We start from the raw sequence: 28,000 nt of genomic DNA, 5'->3' as shown, positions 1-28,000 counted from the left end.
TGTGTTTGCTCTTGCTTCTGTAGTTCTTTTAATTGTGATGTTAGGGTGTCGATTTTAGATCTTTCCTGCTTTCTCTTGTGGGCATTTAGTGCTATAAATTTCCTTCTATACACTGCTTTAAATGTGTTCCAGAGATTCTGGTACATTGTGTCTTTGTTCTCATTGGTTTCAAAGAACATTTTTATTTCTGCCTTCATTTCTTTATGTACCCAGTAGTCATTCAGGAGCAGGTTGTTCAGTTTCCATGTAGTTGTGCAGTTTTGAGTGAATTTCTTAATCCTGAGTTCTAGTTTGATTGCACTGTGATCTGAGAGACAGTTTGTTATAATTTCTGTTCTTTTACATTTGCTGAGGAGTGCTTTACTTCCAATTATGTGTTCAATTTTAGAATAAGTGTGATGTGGTGCTGAGCAGAATGTATATTCTGTTGATTTGGGGTGGAGAGTTCTGTAGATGTCTATTAGGTCCGCTTGGTGCAGAGCTGAGTTCCAAGCACCCATCACCTAGACCAGGTATTAAGCAGAATAATTCTCTTTGACAAACAACAGCCTTCTGGAATTCATGAGAATGTTCAGGGAACCCTGACAGAGATAAGAACTAGTTTCCAAGAATAGGAAAAGATGATACGGCAAATCTTTGCCTTTACTTTGATCTGTGGCAGGAAACTGGTTTTTAAGAGAATCTGGTTTGTTCCTCCACCTCCTTTTCTTTGTCCTTCATATTTCTGTGAGTATGCTGGTTTCTAGTTGTTACACACATTAACTGAACACCTCATCACTCACCAACTCTGCCCCTGTGGCTACAGTTTGTGTATACCTCTCTCCTGGAGGGGAGGAGATCCTTGGTCTGATAACACAGTCAGTCTTCCCAAAGTCATGGCTCTAAAGGAAACAAACCGCACATGAATCCAACAGGCTTAGACAGAGCACTTGGATTTCTACATGCTTGGCTCAACCCTGGAAGTGACTTGGGCTATTGCCCCACCACATGAAGACCTCTAAGCATTCAGGTAATTATGGTTTTTGCCCTCAGAAGGCCACAAATGACTGGAATCAGTGGCATTGAGAATAAGAGAGAAAATGAAGAAACTATTCACTTGTGCTACACGATAATGGGTAGACAGAACTGCAATTCAGATTCTAGAGCCCCTGGGAAGACAGTTAATCAGTAACCCAGCACAGAACCATGTTTGAGGAGAGTGGAGAAGCCAACAGTGTTCCAGAAGACGTGCTGCCTGCCTTCCCCCGCCAAGTTTGATGCTCCTTGTTTTGTTATGCAACATGCCCTTGAGTTTCTATCCAACACTGGAGCTTTTTACCCAGGTCCGTCCACACCTTCTAGCCCGAAGTGCCCTGTGCAAATTGTATATAGATTTAGACACCTCTCTTGCACCAGACTCAACCCCCAATCCTCTCAGCCCACCACTTACTCCAGTCACTGTTGCAGTGACCAGTTCTCATGGGCTCTGGCAACCCCTACTTCGGCCCTGCAATGTATTCTCTCTTGCTTTCTACCCACAGGACAGAACTTATCTGGGACTCGTGCATGTGCAGCCTGGAAATGTGGGGAGCTGACACGTGTGGGCTGCCTTTGACAAATGGGTGCCAACAAAGAAATGCTTCCCCCTTTTACTCATGGTACAGATGGTATTGAGATGCATTTCATAAGCTTCTTCTACAGTCCTTACTGGATGGAACATCCCTGCCCTTGGTGCTAGTCAACCTGAAAATGCATCCTATTCAGCCTCCCTCCTTCTCTGTTCTCCTCCTTTTGTCCTTTATTCCTGCTCCCTGGAATCCTGTCCCCAAAGCATAAACTGCTTAACTGCACAGAAGCACTTGTCTCAGGCTCTACTTTCAACGGAACCCAAACTACAACATTTGTGCAAGAAGGCTGGCTCAGCCCATAGTCAATTAATGAAATGAAGAATTCTAGTTCACAAGAATCAAATCTTAATCTTAATCCCAACCATTGCTAGAATTAACCCAAGCTGATACAGAGAAAAGGCAGGTGACAGTGTGGCACAGGCTCACTAAATTCTAGAAATAAAGATTCTAGGCAGTTGCTGTTATTTAAAAAATCATTTTACTTATTAAAACTTTCTCATTTCCTAAGGCACTTCAGTAGCTTTCACAAAAACATGTTCTTTTTTAACCAGGTGAAGCATATGCTTTAGGAGTACCATGGTAACATAATCAGCAAAGAGAAGACAATTACACTGAACACAAAATATCTCCCAATAAAGTTACAGGACTAAAGTGAGCTACTCTGAAAGACCGTGAACACAATTTAAATTTCTTTTTTGTAATATCCTCCCATGATTAAGTATCAAAAAAGGAACACACACAATGACACTGTTTTTGGCACTTAGAGAAGTGCTAGAGGCTAGGGCTGGTAAGGCCGTGCACCAGTGGCAGCTGCAGACAATTGCCAGAGTGATTCTGTGTTTTTTTTTAAAAAAGACACAAACCAGCAGGCTAAGGAACCAGCCTTTCCCAAGTGTATTCTGAAGGGCAAATAACTTAAGGAGAAAAGGATACAACAACAAACAAACAATAAAACCCACGTTACAGCTTTGAGAGAAAAGACAAGATTGCTCATCTCTCTCACCTGATAAACTTCCTTTAAACCATACATAAGACGCTATAGTAGCAAGGAGGTTTCCACAGCAGTGGAAAACAAGAATAGTAGATTCAATGGTGCATTTATTATGAGCCTGCACAAGCCCAGTGCTTTGATCAGATGTAAACAACGCTACTCAGTCATCATGCTGAGTGGTCTAAGAGCTCACACATCAATGCACTTGCCGGTGATCTGCATCTGCTCATTCTGCTCCATCTTCATTACCTTTCGCTTTCCCTAGCCCTGTGCTCTCTTGCCCTGGGGAAGCAATGATCCAGTTAATGTCCTCTGTAACTGAGAAAAGGTAAGAATCAAACTCCTTGTGCAATTACTTCCTTTTCCTCTAAAGTTCACCATTAGAGGGGAGTGGGAAAAGGGGCAGGGGACTTAGACCTCTAGCCTTATTAGGGGCCTTTTCAAGTAGTCTAAAATTAAAATGTAAATTTAGCGTATGCTTCTCACATTCCTCCAGATCTCACTGGTTCTAGTGAAAAATTAACTTCTTCGGAGATGCTGAGTCTATCATTGTAATAGGACTTAGATGAAGTTGTCTATAGGTAGCCACAGTGTCCCTAGAGGAAGGTGGTGCTCTAGGACCATATGTAGCCTCTGAGTGTGGGTGCCCATCCATGAGCAAGTCAGACACAGATCAAGAGGATAAACAGCAAAGGCCTTTGTCACTGAAGGACTCGGAGTCTGCACAAGCTGGCCATTTCTGGCAAGACAGTCTTTCCTTTTCAGTTTCTCCCTTACTGGAAGCTGTGTTAGAAGGCTGTGCTTTTAAGGATTGTGGGCCTTTCTTGACCATCTTTTAACATCCTTGTGTGACTTGGAGTTTTTCTGTGTTTCATTCTATAAAAACAAGCAAAAATATGTCAGTAACACATTTTAAAAAGATGCCTCCTAGTCTCCAAACAAACAAGAACTGAGGATATCTTCCCTGGGAAGAGAATCCTGCAGCAGATTCTGAAAGGTTTCTTCTAGCCTCTGCACTATCCAGCACGGCTACTGCCATAGAGATATACATAGTGACATGTCTACACAGGAAGAGACCAGACAGGATGGGCTATAAGTAAGCATCTTGCCATTTACAACCCTTTAATGGCTAAACTAGTCCATGGTGTCTGTGAGAGGGAGTTTGCGAGTGGCTCTATTGTGAGGGGCGCCTGAGACCTGGCCAGACCCAGACCCAGTGCATCAGCACTGAGGGAGGAGGTCTTCTTACCCTTTGACTCTCAGCATCTGGTCAATGGTGTCCGGGAGTGGGGTACCGAAGCTCTCTGGGAGAAACAAGGTGAGGATGGCTGTCAGGATGGTCAGACTTCCCATGAGAATGTAGGGCAGGAAGCGGTCGTAGGCACCTATGGTAAAGCAGACAGAGCCTCAGGCCCAGGGCTGCAGTTAGACTTGGTCTCTCTCTACCCCTTTATGCTCCCAGGACTCTGGAAGGGGATCATCTTCCTTCTTGGTCTCACATCTCCCACAGTCTGAGCAGTCACATTAGAATCTGGCACCTAGACAGGTTTCAGAACCCAGAGCTGGCACAGGCATGCCCAGAGCCCAGCAGTGTTCCACCATGCAGGGGAGGAGTAAAAATGGATGGTTGCAGGAGAAGACTGGGCCATGCTGATTATTTCTATTTCTGGGCCATGCTAATTATTCTTATTTCCCAAGGTTGGGTTTCCAAGGAACCCGAGATACTTGTCCAGGAACGGAAATAACTCTTCCACCTCTGCAGATGTATCCCAGCCCATGTGATCTGCTTTCAGGTTAGGCAGGCTGCTTTGCTTGCTTTGAGATCTACATACCATGTTCACAAAGCACTCTGGGTACTCTCAGGTGGGTGTCACCCTCCCTAAAGAGGTACTGGCTAGGGATGTGCAGGGAAACTACAGGTGCTATAAAGACATAATTCTGAGAAGAGAAAACTGGAGACCTGCTACATAAAATGGCATGGGCTGGATCTTCACACAAGATAAAATCACTCTATAGTGCTCCAGGTTATAATTTTCAGTTCATCAGACCTCTTGTATGGACATCTTTTCCCTCATGTTCCTTTTAAACTCTGATTCCAAGAAATTTCTCCAGCTAAGTACACTGGCTCCCTAAACCACTCTGTAGGTTCTTAGGATAAAGGAATTGTAGTCTCTGATGGAAGGCCTGGAATGGCTAAAACAGAAACAAACCCTCTAATTTTCTCATCAATTTCTAGGTAGTCTATAGGTTGTTATTCATTTGAAAGTGAGGGCCAGTGCACTGGGACAAGAACCCTCCCCGGCCAAAGATCCAGTACTGGATGGAGTCCATGTGCTGTATGAGCTTGTTTTTCTGTTAATATGTGACCTCCAGCTCACATTCAAGCCGGTTAGTACTTCCATCCCGCTGCTCTAGTGTGCCCTCGGCCCATGGGACTTACCAAGGTAAACGAAGTAGGGAGACAGGATGCTGCCCAGGCGGGATGCTGTGGAGCTGACTCCCACACCCATGTTTCTCACCACCGTGGGATACAGCTCAGCTGTGTACACGTAGACCATGGAAAAGGCAGCCGTGACTCCAAACTTGCCCACCATCACCAGGACTGTAGCCAAATAATACAAGTCTGGAGGAGCAAAGGATAGAGGGTACGAGTAGATACCAACCCATGGCACACAGCTATTGAGAGCAAAACAAACATATTTTCTCCCTGAATTTTTTGGGGAGTCAGTTTCTATCACTTTCTATTGTGGGGGAAGGGGCTATAGCCAAGACTTCCCTCCAAGTTGATTGCTGAAAGGAGGCTGGGGACTGCAGCTATAAGGACATGCGCTTTCCTCAGCCTGGAGACCACCAGAGTAAGCTCCTCAATAGTCCAATCGACCTGCTTCCCAGTCCAGAAGTCATTAAAGACATGTCTGTCAGGGATTAGCTGTCACCCCAGGACCTCACACTGCAGGCACTATGGAATTAACTCATGATGTTTAGATGAATGGAGAATTCAGTTCTAACTCATTTCATGCTTTCCTCCCATTCAGACCTCAAAAAACCCATAGGCCATCAGAATCTCAAGTTGATCTTCTAATCTCTCTGTGCTGTGCTGATGGGAGAGCTATATGTGACCTAAAGGTCACTCTGAGCTCAGCTGTGAGCCTCTATGTTGGTTCTGGGCTCCTCCTGCCACATCCCATGGGGAGCTGTTCCTGTGCAGTGTTCCCAGCCTGATGGGCCCAAAAGTGACCATCAGAGGCTCCCAAATCTACAGGTACACTGAAGACTCTACAAATTATTGTAAATGGCTACATCCCACCCATCTATGGGATACCAAGATAGTTTCAGAAATAAACTCCTGCTAAGGGCCTGTGAGGCCCTCTCAGTGGTCTAGCCCCTCCCCTTCTCCCTCTTCCTCAAACATGCCAGGCTCATCCCCTGCTCAGGGTCACTGTCTTTGCCATTTCTTCTTCCTAAAATGTTCTGCTAGACTTTTTCAGGGCTTTCTGTCACTTTATATACATTTCAGATGAACTGCCCCCTGTTCAGGGACACTATCTGTGACTATGTAAACGGACTCGGCATTCTTCTTCATTTATATTCCTAGAAGGTAACGCAGTCTGAACTGTATTAAGCATTTTATTTAATTGTTTGTTGTCTTCTCAACTAGGATGTATGTTCCATGAGGGCCTGGGGTTCGGCCTGGCTTGCTTTCTTGTGTATCGTTATTACCGAGCACAGTGCCCAGCCCGTGGTAGGCATGCCAGAGCTATTTGTTGAATAAATAAAGAAGACGGGGCCAGGAAAAAAAGTAACGGGATAGCTCTTTCTTCCCCCTTCTTCTGGAGTGGAAAACAGTATGAGCACATTAACTTGGGTAAAGAATAAAATTAACCAACAGCCCCAATGGCTGCTTTTTCCCACTCCCTCAAAGCCCAGGCCATAAGTGTTCCAGTCTCAGAAGACACTTTCTATTGATTTTTAGGCCAAGAATGTACACATGCAAGGGAGCTGTGATGGGCTTGATTTTATTCTCTTTATTAATTGAGACAGCCTGGTAGAAATAAGACACTCAGAGAAGACCCCAAACCATAGATGCACATGGTCCCTACCTGGGGGTACCAGTTGCACGAAGAGAAGGACACTGCCACCCAGGAAGAGGGCAGTGGCCATGGAATAGCGCCGGGGCAAATATTGCAGCAGCAGCCAGGCCAACACGTATGCTGGGACTTCAACCACCGCTGAAAGGAAGCAGTTCACATAGATGTCCCCATGCAAGTTAGGAGTATCAAGGGAAAGCCCGAAATAGCCCACTGATATGGTCATCCTGAAACAGAGTGCAGAAGAAAGCTGGAAAAGCAGTATCTACATCTCTCCCAACCTGTACAACTTTTACAGTGCAATTATTTCAGTAAATTCCAAACCATCTTTAAGCAGAGACTAGTAAACCCTGCACCAGTGCACTCTCAGAGCCTTCCATATAGACAGTGTCCCAGCAAAAAAGCTTGTATAATTCAGATAGATTCACTTCATTGAAAAGAAAAATTCCAACCTGCCTTTCAGCTTTAAAAATCCTAAGCTGAACCTCCTCAAATCCAGCAACTGCAGAAGGAGCTAGAGAATGAGTCAGGAGGCAGACATCAAGTGAGATGTGATAGGATTGTGGGGATAAGATAACAAAAGGAACAACATTAGGTCAAACACTTGGAGAGAGACCCCCACACACTACCTGTGGTGACCAGTCAGGAAGAGGCTGGTCAGAGGCAGCTAACACCAGCCCCATGGTACTTGTGGAGCAGAGAGGTGGCTCCCAATGGAGGGGCCACACTGCCTCTCATCTGTATGCCCCGCAGTCCCCTGACCTGGGCATCCCCAGTAGGCATTCTCTCTGTTTATGACCCACACTTTATGGATTAGAGTGCTTTGACTCATCTGCAGGTGGAACACACAGCTGGTACAATAAAAAGAGTATGGGCATGAGTCCCCAGGAAATCCAGAGCAGGGAGGACAGCCTGGGTGAACACAAAAGTAGGTGACTCATCACAGGTTGGCATGTCTGTGGTGCAGGCTACATGCTGCTCCTGTCTTGAGGCCAACTCAGGGAATGGTGAAATGCCTGGAGGGATCCTGGGCCATTCTTTGGAAGTGGATGACTCATAGCACCCCCTCAGTAGGCACAGTGGCTGACTGCCTCAAAGCTGGATGGGACTAGTAATAAGGACTCTGAGATGAAGTCCGCCCTCCTCGCCCATCTTCTCAACGCTCACCCACCAGGCTCCAGAAGTCGCCTAGAATCCCAGGGTTCGGCCGCTGAGCAAAAGCTAGCCAGGTGCACTTGGACATGTTTCCTCTCCCTGGTAATTCACAAATCCCTTTCTGACACACTTTGTGAAATGCCTCGAGTGGGAACCTGGTGAGGACATCTAGCTTATAGCCCTGACTCCAGGACCGTTTACAGACATCCCAGGAGGAGCACGTCCCACTTCCACATTTCCAGAAAGTAATTGGCAGCCTCTGCAGCCTACAGGACATGGTGTCTTCACTCAGATCCTTCTTAAAAGCCCTACCTGACCTCCTCAGCCACTGTCTGTGACTGGGTAGGAGACAGAAACTAAATGACCCAAATTGGGCAAGGATTCATTTAAGATCTGGAGAGATTCCCCACAAAAGAGTCCATATTTCCCAAAACAGCCTCCACAATTGTTTTCATTCTCCTTCTCTGAGGTTCCATCCCATGAAGAATTGTGACATGCCCATTTCTTCAATCTAACATAAGACATATCCTTTTAACTCTCTGATGACACAGGCCTTCAATTTTGGTCTGAAGCGTGTCTGTAAACAACAGGCCCAATGGCCACTTCAAGAAGCTTTGGAAGCCTCAGGCAGGTCTCTTTTACATACCACAGCATTATGGACATGATGGTGACCATCCGGATATTCCAGGTTCGAAGCAGATCCAGAATGTTGTGGGACTGCTGCTTCTTGGAACTTAGGTCTTGTAACTGCAGGAACAACATGATAAGGGTATGGGAAGATGAGGTGGTCAGCAACTCAGAGCACACAATAACATACTTGAATCCCTGGCGTCTTAGCTGTCTGCATCTCAGAGTCGGGGAGTGTTATGTTTCTAAGAACAGTAAGGATACTGACTGTGTTTAAGGCTATGAAAACTTCCCTAGGCCTTGTCAGTAACAAATCAGAGTGAATGAAAATGAGGAAAAGTAGGTGACCAGTCCCTCAAGGGTACAGGAATACAGAGGCCCAGGCTGACTGCTTCCTCACTGCACCCCCACATCTTCCTGTCAGTGGCCACATTCCAAGGAGGCCTCTAAGTATTCCTCCCCAAGCCTGGCTCCCTGCCCTCTGGGTCAGAGAGAGAACCTGGCTGTGTGGTTTATTGGTCTGATATTTTTAAAAAGTTAATGTTTCGAGTCCTTATACCATGTAGTTACTGGTCTGCTTCCAGGGAAAAAGAATTCAAATAGAAAAACAGGAAAATTGACCTGAGCTTCACCCAGAGTGACTTCCTACGAAATTCAGCACAGCCAAGGCCATTAATAAACCACACGTCTAAACACACTGATGTTGCTTTCTTAAGCAAACCCAGGTTTGGAGCTTGTTTTTCCAGTTAGAAGTTCAACCAAAGGTCAACTTTGGACTGAAAGGATCCCCTGAAATAGCCTCATTTCCTCAAAGATGCCAGTGGGGCTTATGCATTCACCCAGATTGACCCCTCACTTAAAAACCCCCAAAGCCACCTAACTTAAAAGCCCTCTGCCACACTCCTCCCTGACCTTTGCGCACAGGACCCCTTTCTGGTGCATGCTGACAGTGGCTGCTGGGCCACCACTCACTGGGAAGTCTGCAGGGCTGGCAGTGGCCATTGGCTTCCGCTGTCTACAATAACTGTTCCCTTTTTCCCAAGGCCAACCATGCCTGCCTCTCACACTTCAGCATGGCTGCTTGTGGCTGTTCCCACAGCCAACCCCTCTTCTTCCAGTCAGACCACAGACACATTCCAGAACCACACCAGGCAGCATTTACAGCTTCTAACCTCTCCTCATAGTCACGAGACTGAGGAAAACTGCCTGCTACAGAGATGGTAGTAGAGGGAACGGGAAGGAAAAGCAAGAACCAGGAACCAGGCAGAGCCAAGAAATGACTCATGGTGTGTGAGAACAGGGTTGCAGGGAGGGTGGGGTAGGGGGAAGAGGTGGACATCAAAAAGGACCTGACTCCAAGATGATATGCAATAATTAACCATTGGAGGGCAGAAAGAGACTAAACACTTTTTAAAAAAATTATTTTTAATGAATAATTGCTAATACTCAAGAGATGAAATACTTCTAACTCCAAATCTATCTGTGCTTTACATTTTACATTCAGGGTTATCTTTGTAAGATGACAAGCCACCTTAGGTATAAGAAACAATGATTTCCCCAAATGCTGACTTTATGAAAGGCCTATTACTCAAAAAGAGTGTTTATTATTAGAAGTAATGGTTAAAATATATGATTGCCTAGAAAGGAAGGAAGTAAAGAGTGAAAATCTAAAACCCGTGGTGAAAAAAGTGAGGCAGCTGTAACCTATTCCTCAACTTCTGAATGTTAACAGGGCCCGCTTGGGGGTGGGGGGATGGAGGCGTTTGGGGGGCGGGCAGCTGGGGCTTGGGCAGAGAGAGGGCTGGGTTGCTGTGAGCAGGGAGGACTTCAGGGCTGGGTGCTGCTGCCCTCAAATCACAGTCAGTCTGTCCCTCTCACCCGCATCCACGTGGTGCTTACCTCACTTGGGTCAAAGATGGTAGAAGGCACAACAATTCCATTGGCTTTGGCAGCCTTGCGGATGATCACCTCTGCCTCTTCAAATCGTCCCTGAGAGATGAGCCATCGGGGGGACTCAGGGATGAACCTGGCAGTACAAAGTGTGATCTCAGTGAGGCCTCCCTGCCAACAGTAGACCCACAGACCAGGCAGAGCACAGCCATAGGAGGGAATGGGGTTGCAGAACCAGAGCTTGTGGAATGTTTGGTGTTCACAAGCCAGAAGCAAAGAGCTGATCCACACACAGCAATAACCTGGGGTGGATGAGCTTTTGTGTACACCACACTGCACAAAAATGTGAGAGCCTTGCACCCTCTGACAGCATCCCAATGCTGGCTGGCCACCTCCATTTCTGAAGAGCACTGGTGCCACCTGCTGGGCTGAGGAGATGGGTGCAAGATGGGCTCCGGAAGCCGGGCTTCTGTGCATGTCTAGGCCAGCCCAGGCCCTGCTACACTCTCCTCCCTGTCCCTGACACCAACAGAAGCTTCTACCCTAGCCTCTTAGCTTCTCTTCTCTCCTCACCCTACCCCTGATTTATCCAACAGACTTGTCAGATACTCTACCTAAAATAGCATGTTTGGCCAGGTGCAGTGGTTCACTCCTATAATCCAAGCACTTTAGAGGCAGGTGGATCATTTGAGGCTAGGAGTTTGAGACCAGCCTGGCCAACATGGTGAAACCTGTCTCTACAAAAAAATACAAAAAAATGATCCAGGTGTGGTGGCAGGCACCTGTAGTCCCAGCTACTCGGGAGGCTGCGACATGAGAATCGCTTGAACTGGGGAGGCAGAGGTTGCAGTAAGTGGAAATCACGCCACTGCACTCCAGCCTGGGCAACAGACAGAGACTTTGTCTCGAAAAAAAAGAAAGAAAAGAAAAGAAAAAAGAAAAAAAAATTAGCATACTTATCAAGGTGCTCTATGGATATTATTTTCCATCTTGCTGGGACCAGGTAGCCGCCCCCCACCCTTGGTCATGACTGGGCCCCGTGATGTGTGGCTTACTCTCCCACTATGCCCTGAAATGCTCTCTGCTCCACGTGGGCTGGTGATCTCACCTTCTCCACCTGCAAGGGGTGATTCCCACCTTAGCTCCTCTGCTGTGTTCCCCTCTTGGTTGGGAATGGCCTCTTCTCTGCCTGTTCAACTCCTCTACCTTGGTGGTGCAGAAGGAGCCTGGCTTCCTCCATGTGGCTACCCTGAGGACTCTTGCTTTTGGTGCCAGTGCCTGTGGCATGAGGCTTCAGCAGCACACAGCCAGAACTAGGGCCTACACTGTCCTGCCCTGAGGCTTGGAAACTTCCTCCAGGTCATGCTAGACCCCATCTTCTCATAGCTACTGCTACTTCTCCCTGCACTTGGGGCAACCCAGCACAGGGCTGAGAGCAAGTCTGTTGCCGTCATGGGATTCTGTTTTGCTTTGGCTCTTTGAGTGTGGAGAAAACATTCTGAAATAATTTATAAATCATCTATGCTTCCTGTCTCTAGGAGACAAAATAGGGATTCATGGGTTGTTGCTGCCCTCTAGTGAAGGCCAGACAGAAATCATCCTGCCAGTGGGCACACGGGGCACACGGTCACACTCACCACCAGAGTGCCACGCACAGCACCCCCGGCATCGTCAGTGCCACCAGCAGTATTCGCCAGTCTCGGATGAAGTAAGCAAACAGTGGCAGCACCATGTAGCCAAATGCATAAAATATGCATACTCCTAACGTAGAGAATATTATACGAACTGACTTGCCAAGAATTTCTGTCCCTGTTCAAAACAAGGGAGGTCGAGTTAGCAGTTTAATTTGGATTACTTCTTTATTAATTTTTTTATGGTATCTGTGTGAATACGCAGATAAGAAAACAGCCAGAACTGTCTCTAAGTTCCTGGCGCTAGGGAGCGGATGGCGTTCTGAACCCCTCCTATCTGACCATCTCCTGGGGCTGCATCCCTGTGGCCTCTCAGGCCCCCTAGCAACAGTTCTCTCTTGAAAATTTCACCATGTTCTGAAGCCACATGCTAAAGATGCCATGGTAGGCCCCCTTTAATCCTCACATGAGGAAGAATTTATTAAAAGTGAAGTCATTACTAAGCCAGCACATGCTGGCTTAAGCCTCAAGGAAAGAGAATATTAAATATGAAAAGAAAAAACAATCCTTTCAACAATACAACCCAAGGAACTCAAAGGCCTTATCAGCTAGAGTCAGGTTCCCCCAAACACAGGCTGGCCTGCAGCTTCTCAGTGACAACAGGCTGGCACATTTGAGACAAAGCCCTGCAGTGTGCACTCTGAATTAAAACCCTGAAGGTGACGAAAGCCCATTCCTATCAATTTATTCTTGTCCATAGATATCACCAGCCATAGTGCTCTGCAGACAAGGGCTTCTCTATCTTGGGGAGCTTGCCAGTCACGGCCCCTCCTCCACCAACCATGCCACCCTCTTTCCTGGGCTGGCTCAGCCCTGTGCAGTGGCAGGCCCTTTTTGTAAATGGAGGATCTCTGGTGAGTCCTAGTAAATTGGCCATCAAGTACTAAGACCATGGAGCCATAGCCCAGAGGCCAGAAAAGAACTGGAAATCAGAAGTCAGGCCATTGTGCTACTGGGGACCCCAGGCTGGTCACATGTCTGGCTCAGTTTTCCTGCCTGTAAGTACGGTTCACCAGGAAGCTCTTGCTGGTTTTGTTAAAAACCCTGTCCCCCTTGTGGGACATCACAGCTGTCTCCAGAAAGGTGGGTGATGGGATGATGGTGAAATACAGGATCAAGTACTCAACTCCAACCTGATGGCCATACCCAGGACAAATGCTGCCACATAGTTGGAGATCTGGCCCATGCCTACAAGGACAAACAGCACGACAAACATCTCAAAGTTTTTTGAGAAGATCTGCAGGAAGCTGAAGCCTGTCTGCATGCCCATGGTCACGAACAGCACATTCTTCCGGCCAAACCTGGGAAGAAAAGGAGAGTGACAGAGAACCAGCTGGAAAAGGGCAGCAGGAATGGGCTCCACCAAGTGGGGCTTTCCCAAGATCCATCCAGGGAGCAGGTGTGAACAGTGTTGCCAGGATACCGGCTGCCAGGGACAGTCTCGGTCTCATGCTGCTCATGCTGTTTCTCTCCCTCCCCACTCCCCAGGACAAATGTATAGCCTGGGCACCAGGGTTGCCTAAAAAGTAATACTACAATTATGATAATGATTGCAAGAGACTGAAACACATCAATTATTTAATCCATACATTCATAGTGATATTATTTTTAAAAAAAGAATCTACCAACTTTGGAGAATGACAGAGAAACAATTCATTATAAATGAAAACTGGCAAATAAGGAGAAAGAAGCATTTGTCCTGATTTTACTTTGTAAACTATGTGAACAGCAACCAATAATAGATAAGAGGTAGTATCATGTATAAAAGTATTCTAACTTTTAAATGAAAAGGTAATAAAATTAGACTAATACCATGTATAGCCCCCAACGGATTAATAGATACATGCATTATATACTAATGACTGTTAACGTCATGAAGAGACAGTCGGGCATTGCATGCTTCCTATGGTCTTGCCAAAAGGACTGAACCTGAATCAGAACCTGAATCTCAAGTCTCTGGATCCAACTGGCAATTTTGAGGAAATGCAGAGCATAGAGGAATGTGCTGAACTGCATCCTGAGTGTACCATCAACAAAATCCAGACTGCGAAATTCTATAGGTGGAACAGCTCAGTTTCTTCATAGATAATCAGTAAGGCATAGAAGGGGATAGAAGGAGAATCCATGGATTAAGTAGACTAAAAGACATCAAATACGTTAAGTGGGCAACACTAAACTTGTGTCAAGATGCATATTTCGATAATAAAACTAAAAAAAACTCACAAGGAAGTGATTATTACAGGAGTCAGGCTAGTGGTTACTTAATGAGAGAGAGAAGATGCTGTAATTGGGATGGGGCACATGGACAGGGCTTCTTAGTGGACAGCAAAGTTCTACTGCTTGACTTGGAAGTGGTCATAAGGTTATTTCTCTGAAAAAATTCATTAAGCTGCATATTTTTTCTGTGTGGTTTTCTGTATCCGTGCTCATTTTTAAAAGTTTTTAAAGTTGGGTTTATTTTGGTTTGTTTTAAAGAGAGTGCCACAAAGAAGGAAAAAGTCAAGCTAGTGGGAAGCACTGGATTCAGTTTGAGTCTGGCCAGTACTGGCTGACACCCACTTTCATTCAATGTTTATTGAGCATCCATTATAGAGGGCACTTTGGATATCAATAAATAAAAAAGATGCTGTTTCTGCCCTTAAGGAGTGTCATAGTATAACTGGTGAAACATACATTAACCACATTTTAATCTAACACCACCCTTCTGAATATACAATTATACACCGAGTCAAGTGCACTGAAGGACTGGAATGCAGGTTCATGAGAGGCACAAGGAAGTAAGTTACCCTGGACTGGGGGTAAGGGTCGGGGAACTGGACATTCAGGGAGGGTCTCCTTGATTATGGGGCACTGAGATGGGAAAAAGTAGTTGACAATGGGGGATTTAAGGTGTAGGGACCAAGCTCTCAATGATATTCACAGCATAGTGGGGAATACCAACATTAATCCTATAGTAACACTTTTTTTCCCCCAATTTCTGGTAGACGTTATAAAGGAAAGTCACAAGGAACTAGGGATGCTAAATTAGCTGGCATGGTTAAAGAAGGCCACAGGGGGTGGGTTGGGGTGTGTGGGGGAATGCTTCAGACTCTGAGAAGACCACACACCCCCATGGCTGGAGGGGGCATGGTGAACATGAGGAGCCAGTGTGGTTGGCATCAGGCGTGCAATTCAAGACTACAGTGGTGGCTAGGAGGCAAACTGCACAAGGTCTTGCAACTATGTGGAAGAGTTTGGTGTTTTTCCTCAATGTAAGTTTTTTTCTGTTGTTTTTTTTCCCCATCACTTTGGGGTACTACTGGCATCTAATGAGTAGGGGCCAGGTATGTTGTTAAATATTCTAAAATGCCCAACAACAAAATTATTTGGCTCAAAATGTTAATAGGGTCGAGAAACCCTCGCCTGGAAGTAGACTCCACTTTCCCCTGCATTTTTTTTTTAATAAGAGTGTTCTATATGCCAACCAAGGGGTGGTTCCTAACCACAAGGCAGGCTGGTATAATCTCTATGCCCTTTCCCTTCCTAAGAGCTCCCTGGGATGGTAGGGAAGAGACAGATCCAGAGAACTTTTTACATAGCACCAGTCCTTGGCAGTTCAGGGTTGGGATCAGAAATGTTTGCTTTTAAAGTCTGTCAACAAAATGGCAAACACACACATACCTGGAAACAGGACACAGCAGTCTACTTCTTCCCAGGGTTGCGCATCTCTTACAAGTCACACGCATAAAGATGACTCAGTAGTGTCACATAAAGGGCTTTGACAACCCAGGAGTATTTTAATTGCTCTTGAATTTCAGACGTATTCATATGCCAGAAAGATGGTGAAACCTTTATACTATATAAAAAGTTACACTGACATCCTAGACGAGTTAGGGCATGAATTGATTGCTTTCAGGTAATGTATTTAGCTTAGGTTTTAGAACTGGTTTACTCAGAAATAATGCACTCAGAAGCTGTCCATCCCACAGGGCACTGGGCCTTCCAAGGGGGCACAGACAGGCTTGAGGCAGGGCATTGGGAGTTGAAGGCAGGGGCTGCAGGCAGAACAGTCATACTTTTAGCCACTTAGGGTGTATTTCATTTACTAGACTTAAATGATCCTACTTTAATGAAAGTTCTGTTGCCAGAATATTTAGAAAGGTTTGAAAAACACTATATTAGCCCTTCTGTAGACTAAAGTGGTCCTAAGCATACTCAAGAATTTTGTTTCCAGTTTCCCTGGGAATAGACCTTTTGGAACTTAAATGCTTTCCTCAGGTAATCATTGTGTTACATAGTGAGCAGGTTCTTAAGCTGACCCATGACACAGTTGACCCAGAAAAATACACTGCATTTCTACTCTGAACTTGGGCACTCTCTTTTTCACATCAAGGGCATTCCTCTGAGCCTCAGCTGTCACTTAGCTCCGTGAGAAGGAATCTCCCATGTCCACTCGGGAGGCCTCTAAGCAAAGCACAATCCTCCCCCAGTTCCCCTCTACCCTCCCCGCTCCCCTCTCCCCAGGCAACCTCATCCCCATCTGGGGCTCTGCTGAGGGTTCTATACGCTGACAATTCCTACATGTGTTTCTGCAGCCAAAACCTCTCATGTAGTACCATATCCACACAGCCAGCTGCACACTCTACTTCTCCACTTAGGGGTCTCATAGTCACCCCAAATTTAGTGCACACAAATTGAACTCAATATCTATGAACGTGGTCCTTTTCCAGTGTTCTCTGTCTTAGAGAAGTGTACATTCATCCAGTTACCCAGGCCAGAAAGCTTTCTTCCCTCGATTACGACATCCAGCCCATCGGCAAGTCCTGTTGATTTTACCTCTTATCACTTCCCTCCATTTCAACCACCATCATACTAGCCCATGCCACCATCATCTGTGGCATGAACTACTGTGACAACCTTTTAATTGGTCTCTCTGCAACACCTTTTGCTTCCCTTCAATTCTTTCCCCACAAGGTTGTCAAAGCATCTTTAAAAAAAAAAAAAGTACAAATCTGATTGTCACACTATTGCTTTAAAAAGTCTCAGTAGCCCACTCCTGCTCTGTGGCTGAAGCCCAAAGTCCTAACTGTGATCCATTAAGCCCTGGTTGCTCGTCTGCTCAGGGCTCTGCATGCCTCTCCCCTTCATCTTACCACCACTCTCCGCACCTCTACTGTACGGACTTTGTCCTGCTGCCATGCCTCTTCCTGAGCCCCTGCTTTAGTACGTGCTGTTCTCCCTGCCTAGATGTTCTTTCTCCTCTCTACCCCTCAGCTGGCTACTTTTGACTCATCTTTCAACTCTCAGCTCATGCTTCACCTTCTCAGGGATGCCGCCCCTGACCTCCTCTGTTAGACACTCCTGTGGCACCCTGCACTTACTTCTCTTTATCACTTACCATGACCAGGGACAACAACAACTTCCTCACTTGGTTGTTTAATACATTCCACCTTGCTAGAAAGCAAGTTCTAGGACAGGAGGGACCTAGAACAGTAGTCCATACAAAATAGAGGAGGAAGACTATCTGGGTCCAAATCCTAACTCTGCCACTTACCAGCTGTGAAATCTTGGGCAAGTTTTTTAATCCCTCTGTTTCACTTTCTCCATCTGTAAACTAGGAATAATAAACAGGTTAGCCTGTTTTTTAAAAAAATATCTGGCTGGGCAGGTGCAGTGGCTCACGCCTGTAATCCCAGCAGTTTGGGAGGCCAAAGCGGGCGGATCACCTGAGTTCGGGAGTTCGAGACTAGCCTGACCAAAATGGAGAAACCCCGTTTCTATTAAAAATACAAAATTAGCTGGGCGTGATGGTACATGCCTGTAATCCCAGCAACTTGGGAGGCTGAGGCAGGAGAATCTCTTGAACTCAGGAGGCAGAGGTTGCGGTGAGCCGAGATCGTACCATTGCACTCCAGCCTGGGCAACAAGAGGAAACTCTATTTCCAACAACAACAACAACAACAACAACAACAACAAAATATCTGGCCAGGCATGGTGTCTCACACCTGTAATCCTAGCACTTTGGGAGGTTATGGAGGGAGGATTGCTTGAGGCCAGGAATTAAAAACCAGGGAAGATGCTGGGACTCCTTTCCACCGGGTAACCCACCAATCTGTGGGGTGTTCTCACATGTGCCATGTGGCCAAGGATTTGCTGAAGGCTGCTACTCTCTTCACAGTCTTCTGTGACAGACCCTGAAGCTCCAGGGAAAGAAGACACAACATAATGGACCCCTGTGAGAACTTCATGAAAGCTACGGACCTCTCTCCAAAAAAATGCTCACGGCCGGGCGCGGTGGCTCAAGCCTGTAATCCCAGCACTTTGGGAGGCCGAGACGGGCGGATCACGAGGTCGGGAGATCGAGACCATCCTGGCTAACACGGTGAAACCCCGTCTCTACTAAAAAATACAAAAAACTAGCCGGGCGAGGTGGCGGGCTCCTGTAGTCCCAGCTACTCGGGAGGCTGAGGCAGGAGAATGGCGTAAACCCGGGAGGCGGAGCTTGCAGTGAGCTGAGATCCGGCCACAGCACTCCAGCCTGGGCGACAGAGCCAGACTCCGTCTCAAAAAAAAAAAAAAAAAAAAAAAAAAAATGCTCACATGTAGTCTCTAACATTGTGCATATAATTTCGAGGGGTTTGGGATTCTCTAAGCCATTAATGTTTCCTTGAGTTAAAAGCTTTAGAATTACACAAATAACCTGCTTATGAGAAATGGATCAAAACAGTATTCTCCCTCCTGTCATAAAGTAAATGCCAAAATCACAGGCCACTTAGCTAAGGGGCATCAACCTTGTGGACATAAGAGTTCTGCTTGTCATACCACTAGTGGCTGGTGAGAGCTCCTCTCACTCTGCAGACAGAATGCTGGTCTTCTTAGGACAACAGAAGCAGACACTGTGGCACCACTACAGATCTACAATCCAGCACATGTGCATGTGTGCATGAAGTCAACTTCTCCCATGCTCAGGGGCATGACAGAGTCACGGTGACCCAGGGGAAGCAAGCCAGGTTACTGCAGAAGTGAATCATGGCATATTACCTAGTCAACCGGATCAGACACACTCGGCTTACATAGCTCAGATTTCTTTACTTAGCAAGAATTATGGAGTCAGATTTGTTGGCTCTTTTTACTAGGCATGGAGTCTATACCATAGACATAGCTTCCTCTTCTTTAAAATACACGGCCCTGGGCTGAAGGAATACTACCAACTGAAATCAAGGGCCAGGCACACACTTCTTGCTCAGTGCTGAGGTCCCCTGCTGCTGTAGGAGACAGACACCTTACCTGTCTGACAGCTGCCCTGAAACAAAGGAGCCCAACAGCACACCCACGAAGAACAAGGAGATCGTGAGTGGGGCCTTCCAGTCGTCCTCACACACCAGGTTCCACTGCAAGATGAACAAAGGGGTGTATCATTCCCTTCTTTTTAAAAGGTTTTTAAAGCAAAGGCATCCTGGAAAATGAAGTCAGAACATCCTGCATCCCTGCACTCTCTGAGTGTGAACTCATTTAGTCAGGTGATGGCTCACCTGGGCAGGAAGGCAGAGAGCAGGCTTCCTCCCCATCCTGTTTTTCATAGCATTGTGGGCCCCACTGTCTTGCTTCCATTTTGAGAACAGATAGGCAGAGAGTAAGTGTTCTATCAACATGCTGACCCTGAAGAAGGCAAGGCCTCTTACACTTGCTCCTAAAAATCTGAGCAGAGCCCAGGGCTGTGGAAGAGGCAGGGCACCCTCGCTCACTGGGGTTCAGGCCATTGGCATGAATGTCACTGGAGTGGTTCTGGAAGCAGGGCTCTGGGGTTCTACAGGCCAAAGCATCCAGCAAGAAACTAAGGCCAGGGCACAGAGTGTGCCATCTGGACCTGTTCTGCTCAGGTTCCCACCCTGGGCCAACGACCCCCGGGTCCTTCTTGTGACCTTTAGAGCTGGAATCCCTGATGCTGCACACCAACTATACTAGGCTCAATTACAGCTGAAAGCTCTGAGCTTGGAGGTAAGAAACTGGGTTTTAGCTCCCACTCTACTATTAACTCTTCCAACTTCAGATAAGCATCACCCCATGCTATGCCTTGATTTCCCGATTTGTAAAACAGGGATTGGGGTAAGGAACAGGCTGTACCTCTTGAGTTTCCAGCATCCAATGCGTGGTTCCATCTACAGTTACCATGAACAGAAAAAGAGGTCTGAAGACATGGGGAAGCAGTCAGACACTCGGATCAGGCTGTGCCTGCCTAACCAGGAAGAAAGCCCAAACAGGATACTTGGTGGTTCACAGAAAAACGAAAAATGTTTTTCAGACAGAGAGATGGTGCTCAGTAGTAACCTTTGCAGACTTCTCACATGAGCAGCCACCCTCCTAAGAACTCAGACCCTTGCCTCCCTGGCGCCAGGCTGCTGGCCTGCCCTCCATGGAGCCTGCTGGCTCCTCACCAACAACGCAGGCAAGGGGACATGCGGCTCCCTAGAACAAAGCATCTCTTCCGGGCCAGTGACAGGGAAAAACAAGCCTGCTTCTCCATGCCTCCGGACACCTCTCAGAGGGGTTGGCAGGCAAGACTCAGGCTGGACACGGAGAACCCCCACAGCAGGCACGCTGCTGGCTCTCCGCTTCGGAATAAGCACGGACCTGGATGGGCTGGGAGTAGGGTGGCAATCCCCAACCCAGGGAAGAATTGGAGCATCCAACCCTTAATCAGGAGGCAGCCCAGACTAGCAGGAGTCAAGAACATGGGAGCACCACAGCCTGAGTGCCCAGGCTGCCACAGCCTCCAACCTCCACAGGCCAGCACCCACAGGCCATCTCTCTGGTAGGTGGGTGAGTATCCCTGCAGTGGCCCCCACTCACACATGGCTGCTAAATCTAGGACTGGGAGTGGAGGGAGAGACAAAGTTGAGGGAATTGATGACAGGGTGCAGCCTCTGTGTGTGAGGCCAAGTTTCAGGGGCCAGGTCCTGGCTCCTGCCACTCTTGAGTATGATGGGCTCTATTTCCCAGCTAGCATGTCTTTTATAGTAGAAAAGATGAAAACACAAACAAAGGGTCAGCAGTGGTTTCTCAACAGGACTATCATGAGGTGAGGGTTGGGGACCCATATGGCTGAGCTAGACTAGCAATCCACATGGGCTTCTGTAGTGAGTTCTGGAGTTGCAGACCCCAGGACAGGTCTCCCAATATCAGGCTGCTAAGGACTCCTGGGCTGGCAAGGTTGGGTGCGACCTAAAACCAGGTCAATCTCTGCAGGGGACAGGGTGACTGTAGTGCCCATTTTGAGATAGGCCCCAGAGCATCTCTCAGGCTCCCTTAGCCCCACCCTCTCCACTTGGTCCAGCCTGTCCTTAGCCTAGTCAGGTGTGTAACTCCTTGGTTAACTCTGCCATCCACCCAATGACAGCCCTTGACAACTCTCTGGGCCTGGCTTTGGGCCCTCCAAAAGCAAATATGCATTAACACTTCTTTCCTACTGGCCACTGGGGGTCTGTAAGCAGGATCAGGAAAGGCACTAGGTCTCAAAACTGAACACAAGGGCAAACATAGATTGGGTCCCAGCCTGCCAATCCATCCACATACCTGTCAACCACCAGATGGACTGCAGTGGGTTCCAGGACTTGGCCAGAATCCCCCTTAGAAGAGGTGGGTGAGAAGTACATAGAGTCCAGGCTAAGTACCCCCTGCTTAAAGTGTTTACAAAGGAGTCTAGCATTCCTTAGCTCCTGGTTCCCCAGCTGTGATTAAAGCCGCTATAGACCAGCTTATTGATGCCTCCACCTGGTACATGGGATGGGCTGTACTGGCTGATGATCACAGGTAACCATGTTAAAATGGAATGTGTGGGTTTAAGATTTGCGTCATGAGCCTAACGCTGTCACCCTTCAGCTAGCTGAGCTATGAAAGCAGGCCCAACCTGAAAACAATCTGGGAGCAACTCTGGCAAAGGGCCTAGACTTGCTCCCCTTCCTGAGGAGACATGCACCTTTCCAGTGGTGATGGTTTCAAGGGTGTAGAGATACATGTAGGTCAAATTGCATGCTTTAGCTACATGCAGTTTTTATGTCATTTATACCTTAATAAAGCTGTTACACGTTTTTAAAAAGAGGGAGAATTGTGTCTCCTGTACCTCATACATAATTGGCATTGCTTTTCAGTTATGAGAAGTAGAGAGATGACACAGTTCCCTGGGACTGAATGTTCTTACCTGTGAATTGGCAGGAAGGGGAAAAAAAGATAGGGTGTGTGCCCCTAAGGCAGAAGTTCTTCCCTGAGGGGATGTACCTAGCCTGACCATATCAACAGTGAGACATGCGGCTAGGCACCGCGTTACTGACTGCCATGTATTCCTATATTCCTACACACATTTTGTCCTGCCTCCTGCTGCAATTAATGATGCAAATAATCCTTGCCCCAGCGTTGTCAGAGCAAAGAGAAAAGGTATTTGCTATCTTTGCTATCACATCCTCTACAACTCCTGGCAGTGCCCCCTTTATAGAGGAGAGGCTCAGGAGCTCTTTGGTACATAGGTGAGTGAATGAATGGATAAATAAAAAGGTATCAACCTTCAACGTCTTGGTATACTTTAGTTCTTGCTTGGCTGCCCAAAGTCGAGATGAACCCTGAACTTCTGAACTTCAATCTCCAGAATACCTTTTTTTTTCTTTTGAAACAGAGTCTTGCTCTGTTGCCCAGGCTGGAGTGCAGTGGCACAATCTCGGCTTACTGCAACCTCCACCTCCCGGGTTCAAGTGATTCTCATGCCTCGGCCTCCTGAGTGGCTGGGACTACAGGCATGCACCACCAGCCTGGCTAAGCTTTGTATTTTTAGTAGAGATGGGGTTTTGCCATGTTGACCAGGCTGGTCTTGAACTCTGACCTCAGGTTATCCACCCACTTTAGTGCTGGGATTAAAGGCAAGAGCCACCACACCTGGAACTTTTTTTTTTCTGGCTCCCTGACCCCCTGCTTTGTGTCAACTGTCAGAGCTTTGACTCAGGATGACAGGTCTCAGCTAGCTAGAGAGTGGCTCAATCTGACCAATCATGGCCAGAAGTGTCTACTATGTGTGTGCATAGTGGGCCACGGGACCCCACAGGTGGCTTCTCTGCCTTGCTGTATAGCTGCAAAAGCCTGGATGAGGGTCTGTGTGTTCCCTGAGTGAGAGAAATCAGCAAAGGTGTAGCAGTGAAGCTCAAGCTCCAGGTCTCATGGGTCTCTGCTGCCCAGAGCCAGCCCCAGCCTCAGTTCCCAGGTTGCTCTGGCTTTTCCTCCAGGCAGCTTTGGGAATAACAGTGAGGGCTCTCCCATCTTCTAAGACTATTTATCTCTACACGACATAAGGCTGATAGAAAAGCTAGTCCAGGACAATAGGGAGGGAGTGGGAGTCCCACCCAGGACTGGGCCGAGGGCTTCTCAGAAGCAGACAGGTGAAGAGCAAGGCGATGCAGAGCAGCTTGGAAGTTTCTTTTCTTTTCTTTTCTTTTTTGAGACGGGGTCTTGCTCTTGTCGCCCAGGCTGGTATGCAACAGCGCGATCTTGGCTCACTGCAACCTCCACTTCCTAGGTTCAAGCAATTCTCCTGCCTCAGTCTCCCTCCCAAGTAGCTGGGATTACAGGCACCTGCCACCATGTGGGGCTAATTTTTGTATTTTTAGTAGAGACGGGGTTTCACCATGTTGGCCAGGCTGGTCTGTAACTCCTGACCTTGTGATCCGCCTGCCTCAGCCTCCCAAAGTGCTGGGTTTACAGGCATGAGCCACCACACCCGGCCAGAATTTTCTCAAGGAACCTGTCTGTCCACAGGCTGGACAGAGCTATGATGAAACCAAAGAACAGGCAGCCCAGGCAATCTCAGAAACCACCCAGGTTCCCAGCAGATGTGGCAGTCCATGGCCAAGAAGTACTGCATGATGGGTTGGCTAATTCCCCCGTACCCTAGGGATGACTAAGGGGCCACAGGAGAGGCCAGCCTAGAACCACGTGGACCACCAAACAATTCCTGAAACATGGGGGCATAAAACTCTTTCACTTTATAAAATTATTTTTATTTATTAATATTATTATTATTCTTTTGAGATAGAGTCTCGCTCTGTCACCCAGGCTAGAGTGCAGTGGCTCGATCTTGGTTCACTGCATCATCCGTCTCCTGGGTTCAAGCGATTCTCCTGCTTCAGCCTCCTAAGTAGCTGTGATTACAGGTGCGTGCCACCACACCCAGCTAATTTTTGTATTTTTAGTATAGATGGAGTTTCACCATGTTGGCCAGGCTGGTCTTGAACTCTTGATCTCAAGTTATCTGTTGCCTTGGCTTCCCAAAGTGCTGGGATTACAGGCGTGAGCCACCACACCCTGCCAATATTATTTATTTGTTAATTACTGGCAGATTCCCTCTGCCAATTCCAACACTTCATTCCACATCCATGTGGCGTCAAAGCCCCAGTCAGTGGGCAGGGGGAAGTCATCTTTCCTTTAAAAAATTCCAGTCAATCTTTTTCAGCCATCCTCAAGTTTCCCTTCTAAGAACTGAACTATTTTTCTTTAGTTCTGAAATTTTAGAGATGATTTCTTAAATTATTCATTAACCCATTCAATAAAAATGCTCCTGAGAACCTCCCTCTGCATCCAGAATTGTGTCAGAAATTGAGGAAGATGCAAAGATCTAAATCCACCACAAAGTTTGGTACTACATGTATGTACTTTAACTTGAACAAAGAAAAAAAATCCAAACAAGACACCCGAGGTTGCAGTCTTCAGTGGAAAAAATATGACTAGTAATGCAATACCAGTATACTCACAAATGTATGATTTGGGGCAGAGGGCAGGCTTAGAGACATTTAGCAGGCACGGGACTAGATGCAGTGGTCAGCAGGGCAGGTTTGGGTTGAAAGACAACAGGCCATAGAAAAAGCCATTAGAATGTTGATGCAGCAACTTCCAGCAGTAGCCGTTCACCTGGGAATAAGTAGCTCTGAACTTCAAGTCAAGCATTCCAGTAGCCCAAAACAAAGATCTAAGCATTAATCTGGCCTCCCTACAAAGACTGACAACATATAAGTAGGTGAAAGGGCACACAACTGCTTTGAAACTGCTAAGACAGCTAAATAAATAGTCTAAATATTAAAAAACAAAAGGCTGACACTGGCAGCAAGATAAGGTCAGACCCCCTGGCACGGCTGGCCTTTGGGAGTTCATCAATGCCACCACCCCTCAGCCCAATGTGGCATGGGGGCAGCAAAGCAGGAACAAATGACTAGAGTAAGCCGGGGTCCCTCAGGGGTCAATGTAAAACCCCAAGAGATGCCATGAGCTTCTTCTCACTTTACCACCTCCCTCTTCTTTAGGCAGCCCCAAGTAGAACTTGTAGGGATTCCTGTGTCATGTTCCCCTCTGTGGCCTCTGCCTGCAACCTCAGGGACAGCCTCTGCTTTCATAGTACTCACTGGCTTCCAGGAAGGTAACAGACCCACCCGTGAGGCGAGGACCCAGGATTTGTGGCAACTGAAGGTTCCAATTCCCTGTGGATTCATAGGCCAGAAAGCATAGTTGGCTACCTCCAGGGAGTGCCTCTTTCGTCAAGTCACGATGCCTCTGGACGCTGCAGCTATGTCACTAGCTAAGAAATCCCAGTGGGGCTCAGGTCACACTCCCACTACATACATGTGGAGAAAGCAGGTCCAGGTGCTGGGGACATCAAATTTCCAAACATAGAAAAAACACACACGTGCACACACACTTGAGCCTCTAGGGGTAGCTCTCAGACTCCCTTGAAGAGTGATGACGCCAAGAAGCAATACAGTTGGGACCTCCAGAGCCCCTGTAAGCCCTTCCGAGGCTCCAGGAGGAAGGCTCAGCACCAACATCCAGCAGGGCTTGAAGCCATGCCAGGGCCTGTGGCACTCTCCCTCTCTGTGAACTCTCCCCTCTCTGTGAACTCTGCCTTCCTGCTGGGTGGTTTCTTGCCGTTGCATTGGGGCCTTCAGCTCACTATTATGCTGAGCTGAATACCCTAGGCTCACTGAGAGGCCTCCTCCTCTGGGAAGCCTTCTCTAACCTGCGAATTCGTCATTAGCACATTTTAGTGAGCCTGTCTATCAATGAGGGCTATTCACTGGCTACTTACTCAATGCTGCTGAAACTTCAGGGAGCTAGAGTGCCAGTGTCTGAAAAAGACACAAAACATATCCATCATTAACACCATGTTCCTACATCCAGCTCCAACAACTGCTCCAACAGGTTCAGAAGGGACAGACAAAACCACCCAGAGGGAAAATTCAAGGAGCTGAGAAATGAGAAAGGTTCCCCCACACCCTATGACCCAAAGTTGTATGCTTTAACTAAATCTGGCCAACAGCCTTACCTCATAATACCTTAGAAAACATTCCAGGTCAACAAGTCACCCTGAACAGATCTTCAGATGAATGGATCTTAAAGACTGACAACTGACAGCCTGGTGCGGTGGCTCACACCTGTAATCCCAGCACTTTGGGAGGCAGAAGCAGGTGGATCACGAGGTCAAGAGATCGAGACCATTCTGGCCAACATGGTGAAACCCCCTGTCTACTAAAACCACAAAAATTAGCTGGGCGTCGTGGCTCACAGCTACTCGGAGGCTAAGGCAGGAGAATCACTTGAACCCGGGAGGCAAAGGTTGCAGTAAGCCGAGAACGCACGACTGCACTCCAGCCTGACGACAGAGGGAGACTCTGTCTCAAAAAAAAAAAAAAAAAGACTGACAACTGACCACGGGAAAAGTCAAAGGATTACTTACAGGGCATGACCAGATTGTCATTCTGGGTTGTAGACGGTAGGGGAAGGAGTAACTAGGGGAAAAAGGGAAGAGGCAGTTGTACACACATGCTTTATTTAACTTGAAAAGTTCAGGAAAGATAAGTATTTCCTCTCTTCTAAAAAGAAGCCAAGAGACTAGAGGAAAAACGGGACAGCCCCTAGCCCAAGCCCTGGCTCTGCTACTCACCACCCGCAACCCCAACTAGAGGAAGTCTTGGACACTCAGGGCCATAGAGTATCGCCCAAGGACCGCCAGGACCTTCCTGGTACCCTCGCAAAGTGGCCATCAGGATGGGAGACCACACTGACAACCTCTCACAGGGAGGAGCACACTCTGGCTGGAGGTCACCTTGTGAAGTGTTCCCAAGCCACCTGGCTGGAGGGTCTCCATCGCTAGGGTGTTGACTGTTGGGGGAGGGGGAGTGACAGCGTCCAGCGCGCATCTGGGAGACAGGAGCTCGGGTTCAAGGACTGCGACAGTCTCCTCCGCGCCCCAGTCTCAGCCCCAACAGAGGCCGGCACCCACCTCGGTCACAATGGTGGACAGATAGACGTCCCGGCTGAACTCCCAGCCATCCAGGCAGCTCTCCAGCTCCAGTTGCCCCAGGTCCACGTCACGCCCCGGCTCCAGCCCGAGCGCCGAGAAGTTGGCGATGGTGGCGAGCCGGTAGCGGCGGCAGCTGTGGGGCACCTCGCGGCCGTCCCGCAGCCGCAGTGGGACACTGTGGTTGCGCCAGGCGCTGCTTAGGTTCGCGGCGTCCGGCACCCGGCAGCGGTGCTCCGGGGTCGCTATCAGGAACACGGAGGACAGGCCGGTGAAGCCATTAGGGATGATGCTGGCGCTGAGCAGGAAGAAGATGAGGCGCTGGAAAGGCCCCCACTCGCCCAGGAAGGCGGTCACCTCGTCGTAGTCCCGCATGCCGCCCTCAGAGGCCCACAGAGCGCGGCCTGGGATCGCGGGACGCGGAGGGCTTTGCGCGTGCGCGCGGGGCACCCGCAACCTACCGGGCGAGCCTGGCAGCGAGCTACCCAAGACCGTCCGCCGAGGGTAGGCTCACGAGCTGACACTGCCGCCTTGGTCGCTTTGGTCCCGCCGCGGCCGGCCTTACATAGGGCGCGCGGCCGGGGAGGGTTCCGGGCCTGGGCCACAAGGCGCGCCCCGCCGGCAGGCAGAGCGGGGCCGGCGAGGGC

At 47.9% G+C, this 28,000-nt stretch overlaps 1 protein-coding gene and 1 long non-coding RNA gene across 3 annotated transcripts in view; one reads left to right on the top strand and one right to left on the bottom strand.

Annotated features, from left to right (window-relative positions):
* Positions 1-2,066: 2,066 nt before the first annotated feature.
* On the bottom strand, positions 2,067-28,000 carry SLC22A5 (solute carrier family 22 member 5). Of its 2 annotated transcripts, XM_025386922.1 has the most exons (11): positions 27,336-28,000; positions 19,561-19,632; positions 19,316-19,419; positions 13,196-13,350; positions 11,996-12,167; positions 10,368-10,494; positions 8,488-8,588; positions 6,699-6,913; positions 5,039-5,221; positions 3,848-3,983; positions 2,067-3,474 (listed from the first exon to the last, which is right to left on the bottom strand). In XM_025386922.1, the coding sequence occupies exons 1-11, from the start codon at positions 27,726-27,728 to the stop codon at positions 3,387-3,389; spliced, it is 1,746 nt and encodes a 581-aa protein (XP_025242707.1). In that variant the 5' UTR covers positions 27,729-28,000; the 3' UTR covers positions 2,067-3,386. The 2 variants fall into 2 exon arrangements, with proteins under 2 accessions (XP_025242707.1, XP_025242709.1); XM_025386924.1 differs by lacking the exon at positions 19,561-19,632.
* The window catches only part of LOC112625719, a 57,893-nt gene continuing 57,677 nt past the window's right edge, over positions 27,785-28,000 (top strand). Inside the window, exon 1 of the long non-coding RNA XR_003119757.1 lies at positions 27,785-27,857. This is a non-coding gene — a long non-coding RNA (uncharacterized LOC112625719). The remainder of the gene's footprint in view (positions 27,858-28,000) is intronic.

Source organism: Theropithecus gelada, chromosome 6 (genome assembly GCF_003255815.1).
Source record: "Theropithecus gelada isolate Dixy chromosome 6, Tgel_1.0, whole genome shotgun sequence".
Taxonomy (NCBI): Eukaryota; Metazoa; Chordata; class Mammalia; order Primates; family Cercopithecidae; genus Theropithecus; species Theropithecus gelada.
Note: the sequence above shows the minus strand (reverse complement) of the source record. Positions and strands in the feature narration are given on the sequence as shown.

What these genes read in the sequence shown, in the direction of transcription:
- SLC22A5 (XM_025386922.1), bottom strand. Translation starts at nt 27,728, where the DNA reads ATGCGGGACTACGACGAGGTGACCGCCTTCCTGGGCGAGTGGGGGCCT. An exon ending in TGTGGCAGCATTTGTCCTGG is followed by an intron (nt 12,168 to 13,195) that starts GTATGGCCATCA and finishes TGTTTTGAACAG; the next exon opens with GGACAGAAATTCTTGGCAAG. An exon ending in TCCCTACTTCGTTTACCTTG is followed by an intron (nt 3,984 to 5,038) that starts GTAAGTCCCATG and finishes GCTTTACCATAG; the next exon opens with GTGCCTACGACCGCTTCCTG.